This window comes from Notolepis coatsorum (genome assembly GCF_963971535.1).
Source record: "Notolepis coatsorum genome assembly, chromosome: 2".
Lineage (NCBI taxonomy): Eukaryota > Metazoa > Chordata > Actinopteri > Aulopiformes > Paralepididae > Notolepis > Notolepis coatsorum.
The window spans coordinates 52,472,949-52,487,328 of record NC_140166.1 but is presented as its reverse complement, the minus strand read 5'-3'; the positions used below and the strand labels follow the sequence as shown (position 1 = coordinate 52,487,328).

Sequence of the window (14,380 nt, the reverse complement as noted above, 5' to 3'; positions counted from 1 at the left end):
ACGGGACATTCAACACTCCGGTCATTGCTCAGGGACAGCCGGAGATAGGGGGCGGCGCAGAGAGGGTCGCGAACTCCCCGACATCATCGCGGGACATCCGGCACTCCGGTCACCACTACGAGACCTCCGGAGACAGGGGGCACGCAGAGGGGGTCGCAACCTCCCGGCCTTCATCACGGGACGTCCAACACTCCGGTCAACACTCCAGGACAGCAAGTCATAGGGGGACAGGGAGACGGGACAGGCGTTAGACAGCTCATGAGATTGTAGTGGGCGGACATAGCAATAGATACAAGTGGTAGGCATATATGTGAATGGAGTAGATATATGAAGTAAGCGTATTATGTGAATAGAATAGAAGTACTTAACCCAGCAATGAAACCGCATTGACTGTTAATCTGTTAACAGTCTGTTAATACTGTTAATCAGTTGACAGGACCACGGACAGACGACGGTGAATAACTGATCCAAGGCCTCGGAGGTGCATGTAGAGCAGTCACTACAATCTTGGCCAAGACCCCGAGGCATCCATCACCTTAGTCAGCGCCAGGAGACGGGCACTCAGATAGAAGGGGGAGGGAGGGGGGGGGGAGGGGGGGGGGGAAAGAGGGGGGGGGGGGAAGAGTTAGAGAGTTCCCATGTTTGTGGTGCTGCAAAGGAGCAGACATGTAGTACCCTGTAGTGCCATGTAGTACCATGTAGTACCCTGTAGTGCCATGTAGTACCCTGTAGTACCCTGTAGTGCCATGTAGTACCCTGTAGTGCCCTGTAGTACCATGTAGTACCCTGTAGTGCCATGTAGAGCCATGTAGAGCCATGTAGTACCCTGTAGTGCCATGTAGTACCATGTAGTACTCTGTGGTACCATGTAGTACCCTGTACCCTAACTAAACTACACAGATTAATCTAAAGGTCAGTCCCCGACCAGGTGAGATCAGGGTAGGTTGAAGGAGAGAGAGAAAACACGAGCACGAGCGGGCGAGTATCGGGAGATGAGATCGGATAGATAGAGCGGTGCAAGCCCATTTAAAATTTTGTAGGTGAGGAGTAGCACTTTAAAGTCAGAACGGGCTTGGATAGGAAGCCAGTGTAGGGCGGACAAAACTGGTGTGATGTGATCAAATTTTCTACTTCTAGTTAGTATCCGTGCAGCCGCATTTTGCACGAGTTGAAGATTTTTGATGCTTGAATTAGGTAGGCCTGAAAAAAGTGCATTACAGTAGTCCAGACGTGATGAGACAAAAGCATGAATCAGGGTTTCAGCATCAGCCAGAGTTAAAATGGGGCGTATTTTTGCGATATTACGAAGATGGAAGAATGCAATTTTGGTGACATTTTAATGTGCATTAAATGAGAGGGAGGAATCAAAAATGACTCAGAGGTTTTTTATGGTGGAGCTCTGGGATACATGACAGGTATCAAAGTTGAGGGAGATGTCCTGAAACAGGCCTCTGTGGTTTGGGGGGCCAACAATTAACATCTCAGTTTTATCTGCATTAAGAAGTAGAAAGTTTTGCGACATCCATTTTTTGACGGCAAGCAAGCAGGCCTCAAGGTTTTGTAGTTGGGAGGAATCATTTGGCTTAATAGGTATATATAATTGGGTGTCATCAGCGTGAATGAAAGTTTATGCCAAATTTGCGTATGATATCGCAGAGGGGTAGCATGTAAATCGAAAATAGCAAAGGGCCCAGGACAGAGCCTTGTGGGACACCACATTGCACTGGGAGGGTCTCAGATGTTAAATCATTATAGACCACGCAGTGTGTTCTATCAGTTAAATAGGATTTAAACCAAGCTAGTGCGAGACCCCGAATGCCAACATGATTCTCAAACCGACCTAGAAGAATCGAGTGATCGATAGTGTCAAAGGCTGCACTGAGATCAAGCAATAAGAGCACAGAAGTGAGGTTTGAGTCAAGAGAGAGCAGTAAGTAATTTGTGACTTTGGTAACCGCCGTTTCGGTGGAGTGTAAGGCTCTAAAGCCAGATTGAAATGATTCATTAAGATTATTGTTTGATAAATGGTCAGTAAGTTGCGTTGCAACGATCCGTTCTAACACTTTGGATAGGAATGGAAGATTGGAGATAGGTCTGTAATTTTTCAAGATTAGAGGGTCGAGGTTCGGTTTTTTAAGTAGTGGTTTAATGACGGCTGATTTAAAGGCCAGGGGCACCACGCCAGTAGACAAAGAGGTGTTGAAGATATTGAGTAGGGCAGGGCCTAGAGTTGGGAAGAGTTTTTTGATGAGAGTTGCTGGGAGAGGGTCAAACAGACAGGTTGAAGGTTTAGCCGCGCCAACCAGTTTAGAGAGGGCACTAAGTGAGACGTTTTCAAGGCAGCATAGCGTATGACTGGAATCAAAGTCAGGGGGAATGCCCGTCAAAGGTTGGGAGGGACTCTGATTGTTGAGTAAAGCAACAATTTCATCTCTAATGAGGTCAATTTTCTTGGTAAAAAATTTCATGAATTCGTTAGCCGAGAACGCATGGTTTAGGGCACTTGGTTGTTTCTGCGTAAGTTTTGCAACTGTGTCAAACAGAAACTTTGAGTTGTTTTTGTTTTCATTTATGAGCCTGGAAAAATAAGAGGTTTTGGCAAGTGAGAGTGCCTTTTTGTAGTTACGTAAACTATCATTCCAGGCGAGGCGGAATACTTTGAGTTTGGTCGAACGCCATTTATGTTCAAGTTTGCGACAAGCCTTTTTAAAGGAGCGCGTTTCCTCCGTAAACCAGGGAGTTAGTTTTTGCCGAGCACGTTTAATTTTAGGTTTAAGGGGAGCGACAATGTCGAGCGTGCTACGAAGGGCGGCATTAAGTTTGTCTGTAAAGAGATCAAGGGGGCCAGAGTAAGAGAGGAAGGGAGAGAGGGTGTCTGGTAGGCAGTTAACTAGAATTGGGACAGTTGAGGCGTTAATACGACGGCTCATGTAGGATTCTACACTGTCTGGGCAAGAAACCGTCAGATCAATTTGAAATTTGATGAGGTAGTGGTCTGAGAGAGCAGGAACATAGGGGGAGACGGTCAAATTTGACACAGTGAGACCGCGGGCTAGGACTAGGTCAAGGGTGTTCCCACCACTGTGAGTGGGTTGGTCAACGATTTGAATGAGACCGACAGAGTCAATGATGTCGGTAAAAGCCTTATTTAGGGGATCTAGAGTTTTATTGGAATGAATGTTAAAATCACCAACAATTAAAATGTTATCTGAGCGCATAACAAGCTCAGAGATGAAAGTTGAAAATTCATCTAGGAAGAGGGTGTAAGGGCCTGGGGGGCGGTATAGGACAGCCATTACAAAGGATGCAGTGGAGGTAGGAATCAGACCGCCACACTTTCTGTTGGGTGGAGAGGGATGCAACAGGAGCACCTCAAACGAGGAAAACTTACAGTTTGCGTCGGATGTAAAGTTGTGCTTAGACTGAGTCATAAATTAGAGCAACTCCGCCTCCTTTCTTGGAGGTGCGTGCGATGTGGGAGCTACTAAAATTAGGGGGTGAGGCCTCGTTTAAGGGCAGAAAGTCATTAGGTTTAAGCCATGTCTCAGTGAGGCCCAATAGGTCGAGACTATGGTCTGTTATCAGTTCATTTAACAAAAGAGCTTTGGTTGGCAGAGAGCGGATGTTGATAAGGCCAACCTTCACACACTCTGTATACTTAGCAGCGCGGTTTTCAGCCATGCGGGTAGGTTTAATCGCAATTAAGTTGGCATGGTTTATCGCACAAGGACGAACTGGGTAAAGCGGAGCGTAACAGGATATTCTAGTTTTGATTGGGTATACAGGTTTAGGGGTAGAGATAGAAAGAGAGGAGTGGGGAGCCTGGTGGAGGAGGGACCGAGCAAGAAAGGTATAAGGATTGGCAGGGTCCATCAGTTTAGCATGACTAGCAGGCTCGCTAAGAGCCTGCACCCTGGCATGCTTGTGGGGTGGCTGTCAGCCCGAAGCTATAATCTTGTCTATATTGCGAGATAAGAGAGAGGCGCCTTGCATGTTAGGATGCACGCCGTCCTTTCTCAGCAAGCCAGGGCGCCCCCAGAAAGAGGACCAATTATCCACGAACCCTAAGCCCTGTTCTTTACAGTATTTTTCCAGCCATCGGTGTAGAGAAGCTGTCCTACTCACGAACTCATCATCATGCCGGTTTACAGGCAGGGGGCCAGAGAAGATTACTCGATGCCGACTCATCTTTCTGGCGAGGTCAGAAAGCCTAACTATGTTGATCTTTGTGACCTCAGAGACTTTCATCCTACAGTCATTATTTCCGACGTGTATAACAATATGGTCGAATTTATCTTCAGTGGGTGGGATATGTGGGTTACCTTTTGCCTTGACTATGCTATTCGCCAGAAATCTCAGGTTGGCTTCAATGTCGGTAGCTCTGGCTCCCCCATAACATTTGATCTCGGCTGGCTTACCTAGCTTAATATGCCGGGTGATGGAGTCGCCAATCACAAGGACGGGAAGACAGGGTTGCAGTGGAGGCCGCTGCGTACTGGGACCGGAACCCGCAACGCGTGTAAAATCATGTTGCGGAGCAGGTGCTGTTGAGGCCGAGGCCGAGCGGTTACACTGCCGCTCCGTAATGGGCGCAAAGGCCTTGTCCTGAGCACTATGTCTGGGACTCTCCAGACAAGAAGACCTCGCTAGAGGCTCCTTAGAAAAGCCTGTAGTGTCCGAGACGTCTAAAGCTGACTGTTTTCCTGACTCAAGTTCAAGGACACGACTCTCTAACCAAGTTAACCTTCCTAGGAGAGAGGGACAGACAGGACAGACAGAACACATAGCAAAGCTTACACCAGGTAGAGCAGGAACAAATAAAAATACGAAGTACTATGGATCAACTGCTAAAGGCTATGTGTATGAAGCCGATTGAAGGTTTAGCTAAGGAGCTAAAACCAGTGGGTCGAGTTAGTTGACAAGCTAACAAGGCAAGACCAGAAAAAGCAGGTACAAAAGAGTGGCCTGCTAGAGGAGGGCAGGTGAGGGGCAGTAGGTATGCACTCGGTTGCCTCCTCGGATAACTCCAAGTCTTTGTCTGTCTTAGTCGGTCGCCGGCGCTCTGCTGGCGCTTGGATAGACTACACTTAAATCCCTAATGAATATTGTCCCACACCTGTAGGGGGCTGGTCTCTGAGTGATTGGACTAATTAGCACGGCTGCTCAAGTCAGAACCCAATAGGGTGAATAGAGCCTGATTGATTCAGAGAACAAACAATTACCAAAATATACAATGGATTGGGAACTAACTTACATTACTCAGCAAGATCAGTGTAGTCAGCTCAGGCTTAGAGCCAATGTGAGCAACAGGCAGCTGTATTTAACACAGGCTTTGACTCTGAGTGATTGGACTAATTAGCACGGCTGCTCAAGTCAGAACCCAATAGGGTGAATAGAGCCTGATTGATTCAGAGAACAAACAATTACCAAAATATACAATGGATTGGGAACTAACTTACATTACTCAGCAAGATCAGTGTAGTCAGCTCAGGCTTAGAGCCAATGTGAGCAACAGGCAGCTGTATTTAACACAGGCCTTGACTCTGATACTGTGAATACTCTTGACTTCGGAGTGGCTCAGTCATTTGTTTGTTTCAAAATAAATGTGTATACTTGCAGGGAATAAACACTCCCTCATCCAACACAGTTGTGTAACTAGTTCGAATGTGCACTCTGCTGATACCAATTATGGCATGAGATGAAGGATGAGCACTCCTGATTGGATAATAGTAAAATGGGTATTTTGAGTGGACAATATTGGCAAATACAACCAATCCAAAAGCTTGAGTTCTGCCTTGCAACTTGTGATGGAAGATTACAGAGAATGCTTGGTGAGCTACTGATGGATACCACTGCTCAGACTTGCAGTACTACCAGCTGCCACACGATGGCAGCTCAGTTAAACTAAGAGTAAGTAAGTAAGTAAGTACAGTATAGCATGAATGAATGAATGAATGAATGAATGAATGAATGAATGAATGAATGAATGAAAACTTTATTTTGCAGAATGGGTACAATACAGTACGGCTCAATACACAAAATTGTTAAGGGGATGCAGACCAGAGAAAGACGTTTGTCTTGTTTACATCAGGGTCCCCCATTTTCAATTCATAGTGACATTTATGACATACACAACATACATGACATTTATGACATAGGGACATACATGACATACAGGTATATAGTACTGTTATTCTATTCTATTATACCATTCTATTTTATTATTGTATTTTGCACAATCAATGCGGGCATGACCACCCGCATTTCACTGTATGCCCTGGTATGTATGTGACAAATAAACCTCTTGATTCTTGATTCTGTTACATTGTGACATATACGATATGCAAAAATCCATGACTTTCGAGATGGAGGTAAGAATAGAAACAGGGCGGTAGTTGCCTGGGTCTAATTTGCTGCTTTTTTGTGCAGGGGGGTCACTCTTGCAATTTTGAAGTCTTTGGGGACGTGTCCCTGTTTTATGGAGAGGTTTATTATGTGTGTGATGACTGGGGTGATGGCGGCTGCTGAGTCTCTGAGGAATTTGGAGGGGATGTTGTCATGGCCAGTGGCCTTGTTAGGTTGGAGGGCGCTCAGTTTTTTTAGTACCTCATCTGTTGTTACCATTTCAAGTTTGATGTCGTCTTTGTGGACCCCTAGGTTCTTGTAGTATGCTACTATGTGTTCTACCCCATTATGCCCTGAGTGGGAGGGTAGTTTGTTTACCAGTGTTGTGGCTATGTTTGTAAAGAATATGTTTCGGTATTTGGCCACATCCAGCTTGTCTGTGATGAGTGTTGTCCGTCTTTATGTTTATGTTTGTAAATCTGGTTTTTAGTTTTTTGCTGCAGCCTAGTTGGTTGTTGAGTCATTTCCAAAGTTCTCTGGGTTTGTTTTTGTTTTCCTCGGTTTTGTCATTGATGAATTTTTTTCCCCGGTTTTGATCATGGTGTTTACGTCATTTCTTAGTCTGTTTCTTTGAATTTTTAGTTCAACCATGTGGGCTTGGAGTTCACTGTTTGAGCTTTTGGTAAGCATTTTTTGTCTCTGGTTTTCAGTATTTCAGTGTGCATCCATGGCTCAGCACGATTTTTAACCCTGGTGGTTCTTAGTGGGGCCATGTTGTTAAAACAAAAAAAAATGAATTTGAGAAAAAAAATTAATGGAATTTGGTAAAAAAATCAACAGATTTCATATGGCTCTAGACTACATGTCAGCTACTACAGTAGTTAGATAAAGTTACCTCACCCCTCACATTTACTGCACTTACAAAAGTAGGCTAGCCAGCTACACAACCTCAAATCAAGATGATTAGCTATAGCTAGCTAGCTAGCACGCATCAAGCTATTGATAGCTAGCTAGTGCTATCAACATTAGTAGTAAATCATTTGTACGATCAGGTAGGTACACATTGACATTCATTCATGATTGTATTGTATGGATTAGACAACGTACAAATGATTTACTAGTGCTACTAATGTTGATCATTGTTCAATCAATCAATCGATTTTTATTTTTTTTAGAAATACCATGATGCCTTTTAGAAATACCATGATACTTTTTAGAAATACAGTACCATGATACTTTTTTTAGAAATACCATGATACCTTTTAGAAATACTATACTTTGTTGGACATACCATGATACTTTTTTGGAAATACCACTGGAAATACCATGCATGCACGCACACACACAGCTCAATTCAAATAAGAATCACAGTTGGTTAATGAGAACATTACATCTGTTTTATTTTTTACATCGTATTACGTTTTTTGTTTTGTTGCATAAACAGGTTAATAAAACAGTAATAGAGCTAGTGACTGAGATGAGGACGTCACAACTCTGCACAGATCCGTTTCATGTTCTGTTCTTCCCCTCAATAGGGAGGTGTAGTGTGACGTCACTGTGGACCGCCCGCACGGTCCACCATTTAGGGATTCATCACTGGGAAAATGGATTATCGGCTATTGTAACAATTCTGCCTCATGAACATTGGCAAGCTTTCCATGTTTGCACAAAATGAGTTCCCTTCTTATCACTAACATTATTCTTTAAGCATTTCTGGTTGAAATAAAATGCGACGTAATTAATTGCGAATATTTTCATGTTGAGCTATAGTTTGTGGATGAATACGTACAGAAAGGTACACCGTGCAAATGTTCATGCTTTATTTGTTTTAAACAAGACGATTTAGAAATGGGCAATGCCGTTGGAATTTCAAGTGAGGTGGACCGGCCGGAAACAGCAATGACGTAACCACTACACCTCCCTATACAAATGTATGAATAATGCAATACTACCTAGTAACATGGCAAAGTGCTGGTAGCGCTGCCCAGCTGTAATGTGTAATATTTAGCCAACCTCATTAACCCTTTCACTACCACACTACAGAAGGTTAACCCTTTCACTACCACACTACAGACGGTTAACAGGGACAGTGCATATCAATCAACAGTTATACATTTATAAATGAATACAAATTAGGGCGGCTACGTGGCGTAGTGGGCAAGGCGCTCGCCACGACATCTGGAGACGCTGGGCTTGCCTGTTCGAGCCCAGCGCTCCACATTTGCTTTCAGTTTAGCTGGTCGTCCGTACTAATACACATTGGCCGTATTAGGGGGTGGGAAACTGATGGGTGGGGATCGGGCGTTGTGGACAGCGACTCCTACAGGTCGGTTGGTGCGCAGTAGAATCAGGAAGTGTCGGGGGCAGCGTGAGCCTCCCACGCCGTTACTCCTCGCCACTGAGAGATCGAGCTGCGCAGGTGAAAAGATGCGACTGCTGTTACCTCAAGTACCGGAGGGGACTTGTGCTATGTATGACTTAGTCCACATTGCAGCCGGCTTGTGGGAGGCAAGAAACAGCGTTCGTGACAGGGGAGGGTTGAATTGGATGATACGAAATTGGGATGGGAGAAAAATATAGAAAATGGGAGAAAAAGTGGATAAAAAAAAAAAATGAATACAAATAAAAAAACTGTAAATATGCCAACATTAGCAGGGTTGCTAGTTTTCAGTTGTAGTCCCTGGGCTAGATGTTTAAGCCAGAAAAGAAACAGAAAATAGAAGGACATTAAAGCTAATATAAAAACAGTTTTTAAACATATTCTGTACATTCACTCACTAGGCATTCGTGCATCTATAAAAAACAGCCCATACATGTATAAGCACCATATAGCATGGCCACTTGCCAAAGACAAGAAATATGTGCCATGTATTAATATTTTTCAACATTAAAATATAAAAAGATATGTTATTTATGCTTTGCTCACTGCTGACTCTCATTATAGTCCCTCTGCATTACCTTAGCAACAGATTGACAACCACCTGTCACCTGACTGATGCCAGTGACAACGACCCAGAAAGATGCTAGTAAGCATTCTGTCAATGACCTTGTCTATGGTTAACCCTTTCACTACCACACACACAGGTAGTGAAAGGGTTAACCCTTTGTCGTGTGGCAGTGAAAGGGTTAACCCTTTGTCGTGTGGCAGTGAAAGGGTTAACCTTCTGTATTGTTGCATATGAAAGGGTTAACAGTGAACATGATCTGACAGTATGGTTGACAAAAAGACTGGCTTGGTAGCCAGACGTATCATTGTTCCCAAATCAATAAAACAAAGTCCCACGTCGATTATGCGTGATCAGTCGTAATCTGAAGTCGTGTTTTGCGAGTTGAATTGCCATGATATGACGGGATTGTGCAAATCTAGGAACAAATAGCTTCTCCACATACCAACAATTGCCCAAGAGAACAATACTACATGTGTAATTGCAGGATAACTATACGCACGTTACACAGCAGTGCAAAACAACGGTTTTAACGCACACCTGCCAGCCAATCATGGTACCGGGCCATGGTACGACTCAAAACAGCTCTATACATTCACATTTACATTTACATTTAGTCATTTAGCTGACGCTTTTATCCAAAGCGACTTACAAGTTCTGTACGACAAGCCATCAGGAAGGGCACAACTCTATCAGCTGAGCAACAATGTTCATCAAAGTGTTGAGTGCTACAGTGTAGGTTAGTTTATTAGGACAAGTGCATGACAGTACGGTTAGTTAGGGTTAGATTTAAATTTTTTAAAATTCAGATAATGGTTGAAGAAGTCCGTCTTTAGTCGACGGCGAAAGATTGGACGTGATTTGGCTGTCCTAACTGGGGTGGGTAGTTCATTCCACCATTGTGGGGCAAGGACTGAGAATAGGCGACTTCTCTTTGATGACCCTCCCGGAGCTTGGATAGGAGTAGGTCTGAGGCGGCCAGAAGATGCAGAGCGTAGGGGTCTTGAGGGTGTGTAGTAACCGACTTCTACATACGAGCTACCCCAAAAGTTCACTTGGAGATGGACTGAGACCACAGTAGACAGAGTTCAGTAGTTCGGTGCAGACCTAGGTTTGACAGACCGCCCCGTGCCCCATACTAATAAAAAAACATAACAGGGTTATTTAATGCGCCATTGTCTGGCATCGACCTTCTGATCCGGTGAGCAGAGGCAGAGTTTGCCGTTCCTGATGGAGAGGCTCTTGTTGGCGTCGCCCACGGGCTTCAGCTCGCAGTACCTCCCCACCCGCGTCTGGTAGAACTGGAACTGGTTGCTGCTCTGCACGGTGCTCCACTGGACCTGCTTCTCCTCCAGCTGTGGAGGCGTGAAATAATATGTGTTACATGTATATGGTTCAAGTTCAAGTTTGTTTATTAGTTGTCATAGTAAAATACAGAATACTTTTCCATGAAATGCTTTTTTCTGTATGAGCTCCTGGGATTGTGCTAGATAAAAAATAGATAAAAAGTATAAAATAGAAAAAGTCAAAAGTACGTAAACAAAAAGTGTTCAGCCAATATACATATATACAATACAGAGTAAAACAATTGTAACAGTGAGGTACAATGCATAAATGTGTTGAGGTAGAACTTAGGGTAAGGTGCAATGAGGTATGGATTGTAGTGCAATCTCTTTGCTAATAAATATAAAGTGTGTTAAAGTGTCTAAAGTGAGTAGAGTGGGTGTTATGGTGAGTGTTTATTTAAAAGTGTGTGCGTATATAATCATGTATTAGTAATATGATGAGATTAATTCAGTGCTGTGATGGGGTCTATGGACTTTATTAAATGGAATTTATCTAGAACTGTGAGGTTTTGTCCGCTGCTCACCTACTCGCTCTGTTCCTTTAAGCCTACTCGCTCTGTTCCTTTAAGCCTACTCGCTCGGTTCCTTTAGTTTCTGTTTATCAATTGCATTCTCCTCACCTCACTAGCCCCCACCCTCGCGTTCGTTACTCTCGTTTTCTCTTCAGCAGCCACACCCTTGGACTACCTGTCATTATGTGTTTGATTGGTCTGGTGCCGAACACACACTTTTAGTTTCAAGTATCAATTACCTTCACGCACCTGAGGTGCATTCTAATTAGTTCCCCGGTGGGCTTTAAGTACCTGGCTCTTCCCCTCTGTCCCTTGTCGGGTCGTGCCGTATCATTCCGTATCATATTCTCTATCACCAAGACTCCTTCGGGAGGTCCTCTGTCTGTTTATGCTGTTTTCATCTCCGGCGTGAGATGCGCTCCAGCCTTCGCCTCCTGTCGCCGTTGCCTGAGGGAGACACTGGACTGCGCTCTCTAAACTTCCACGGGAGGTATCCCAGTGATCCACTTCAGACCTCCGCGCAGCAGACGTCCTGACGCGCATCCAGACCTCCGCGCAGCAGACGCCCAGACGCGCATCCAGACCTCCGCGCAGCAGACACGCTCTTCACTCCAGACGCGCATCGCTTCCTAATACTCTACGGGAGGATGCGTCTCTCCGAGCCGGCGCGCTCTTCCGCGCAGACGCGCTCTTCACTCCTGATGCGCATTCAGACGCACTCCAGATGCGTCCTCCGTACCGGCGCGTACTCCAAGCAGACGCGCACCCCTCAGACCTCCGCGCCAGATGCGCCCTCCGTACCGGCGCGTACTCCGAGCAGTCGCGCACCACTCAGACCTCCGCGCCAGATGCGCCCTCCGTACCGGCGCATACTCCAAGCAGTCGCGCACCACTCTGACCTCCGCTTGGACAACCGGTTCCCCGTGGCGACGCGCTCGCCCCGTTTTGATCCAACTCTCTTTACGCACAGCGCCTGGGTGAGTTTTTATGACTGTCTTTGATCCTATTCGTTTTTCGTGTGTTTAATGACACTGAAGATATCCAGCTTTTTGTCAGACTGTCACTCACCCAGCGTCAGCTTTTTGGATAGTTCATTGGGATAATCTTTGGCCTTAACATCGCTCACTGTGTGTATACTCACCGAAGATATTATTCACTTGGATTTGTATTTTGGGACTTCACTCACAGTGTGTATATACACCGAAGATTCTGTCACTTGGATTACTCTGTTTTTGGGACAAGTCACCTCTCCTGTCACCTGCTCTGTTCCCAACTGAACCCTGAGCTAACCCGCTCCCTCTCTCCCTCTCGGTCCCGTTTACCACCCTCGGAGATCTGCCGAGAGAGATCTGCAGAGCGGTTCTGACGTCCACCGTCTGCTTCCTCAGACGAACCATCCCGGGAGAAGCTGCAGAGCAGCAACATTCATTAATGCTTGTTGTTCCAAGGCCTTACCCTGTTTTCTCTGTCCCAGTATGCAGCTCCAGCCCTCGCCCTGTTCCAAGGCCTTTCCCTGTTTTTCTCTAGTCCTCCTAGTCCTCCCTGTCTAGTCCTTCCAGTCCTCCCTCTCCCCAGCCCGCCTCCACGGGCCTCTGTCCCTGTTTTCCCCACTCTAGTCCTCCCTGTCCCCAGCCCGCCTCCGCGGGCCTTGGTCCCTGTTTCCCCTCTCTAGTCCTCCTAGTCCTCCCTGTCCTGCCCTCCTTAGTCCTCACTGTTTTCCTGCCTTGTCCCTTGCCCCGGCCCTGTTCCGTTAGCCTTCCCTTAGCCTTCCCCTTAGCCAGCTCGCCTCTTAAAGGCACTGTACCTTTCCCATTCTTGTTATCCCGTAATTGTGTTCTCCCTTAAAGGGACAGTGCCGTTTTTCTTTGTGTTTCAATAAATGCCCAGTTCTTGGCTTACTCTCATACCTGTCTTGTGTTGTGCGATTGGGGTCGGTTACAAACCATAACAGTACGACCCGACCCATCGACGACCCCAGCCAGCACAGACGGTGTATGCGAGTTTGCCTTTTTTTTTGTTCCCTCTAGTTCCCTTGTTAGTCTCCCCTGTTAGCTCCCCTGTTAGCCTGTTGACTCCCCTGTTTGCTTCCCTGTTAGCCTCGTTAGCTCCCCTGCAGCTTGTTAGGCCTCTACTACCAGCTTGGCCCCTGTCTGCTAGCTTAGCCCCGGCTGCTAGCACAGCCTCTATGTTTATGCAGCCCTTGCTGCTGGCATAGGCCCTGTAGCTAGCCATGCCCAGGCAGCTAACCCAGTCCCTCAGCATGGCCCCAGTCTGCTAGCTTAGCCCCGGCTGTTAGCACAGCCCCTATGTTAATGCAGCCCTTGCAGCTGGCATAGGCCCTGTAGCTAGCCATGCCCAGGCAGCTAACCCGGTCCCTCTGCATGGCCTCCACTTTTGGTCAGTTCTCCCACTGCTAGGACTGCCCCTTCAGCTAGCAAGGTCAGTTTTTCTCCCACTGCTAGGACTGCCTTTTCAGCTAGCAAGGTCAGAGTTTTTCCCACTGCTAGGACTACCCTTTCAGCTAGCAAGGTCAGTTTTCCCACTGCTAGGACTGCCCTTTCAGCTAGCAAGGTCAGTTTCCTCCCTCTGCTAGAACTGCCGCTTCAGCTAGCAAGGTCAGTTTGCCCCACTGCTAGGACTGCCCCTTCAGCTAGCAAGGTCAGTTATCTCCCACTGCTAGGACTGCCCCTTCAGCTAGCAATGTCAGTTTTTCTCCCACTGCTAGGACTGCCCCTTCAGCTAGCAAGGTCAGTTTGCTCCCACTGCTAGGACTGCCGCTTCAGCTAGCAAGGTCAGTTTGCCCCACTGCTAGGACTGCCCCTTCAGCTAGCAATGTCAGTTTTTCTCCCACTGCTAGGACTGCCCCTTCAGCTAGCAAGGTCAGTTTGCTCCCACTGCTAGGACTGCCCCTTCAGCTAGCAAGGTCAGTTCCCCACAGCTAGGACTGTCCTTCCAGCTAGCTTGTTCTCTCATGCTGGTCCAGCCCTGTCTGCCAGCCTAGCTCCGGCAGCTAGCGCAGCCTCTATGTTAATGTAGCAGTACAGCTAGCATAGGCCCTGTAGCTATCAGTGCCCTGGCAGCTACCCTTTCCCTCTGCTAGCCCCTTCCCTGTTCCCCTCTCCGGTGCCCCTGTTCCAGCCCTGTCTGCTAGCCTAGCTCCGGCAGCTAGCGCAGCCTCTTTGTTAATGTAGCAGTACAGCTAGCATAGGCCCTGTAGCTATCTGTGCCCTGG

At 46.4% G+C, this 14,380-nt stretch overlaps 1 protein-coding gene across 2 annotated transcripts in view; it reads right to left on the bottom strand.

Moving 5' to 3' along the window:
• Positions 1-7,838: 7,838 nt before the first annotated feature.
• LOC311223189 (uncharacterized protein) overlaps positions 7,839-14,380 on the bottom strand; it is a 43,888-nt gene continuing 37,346 nt past the window's right edge. For both annotated transcript variants that reach the window (XM_084307950.1, XM_084307951.1), the window contains one exon: positions 7,839-10,645. In XM_084307950.1, coding sequence (XP_084164076.1) covers positions 10,451-10,645 — 195 coding nt within the window. In that variant the 3' untranslated portion in view covers positions 7,839-10,450. The remainder of the gene's footprint in view (positions 10,646-14,380) is intronic.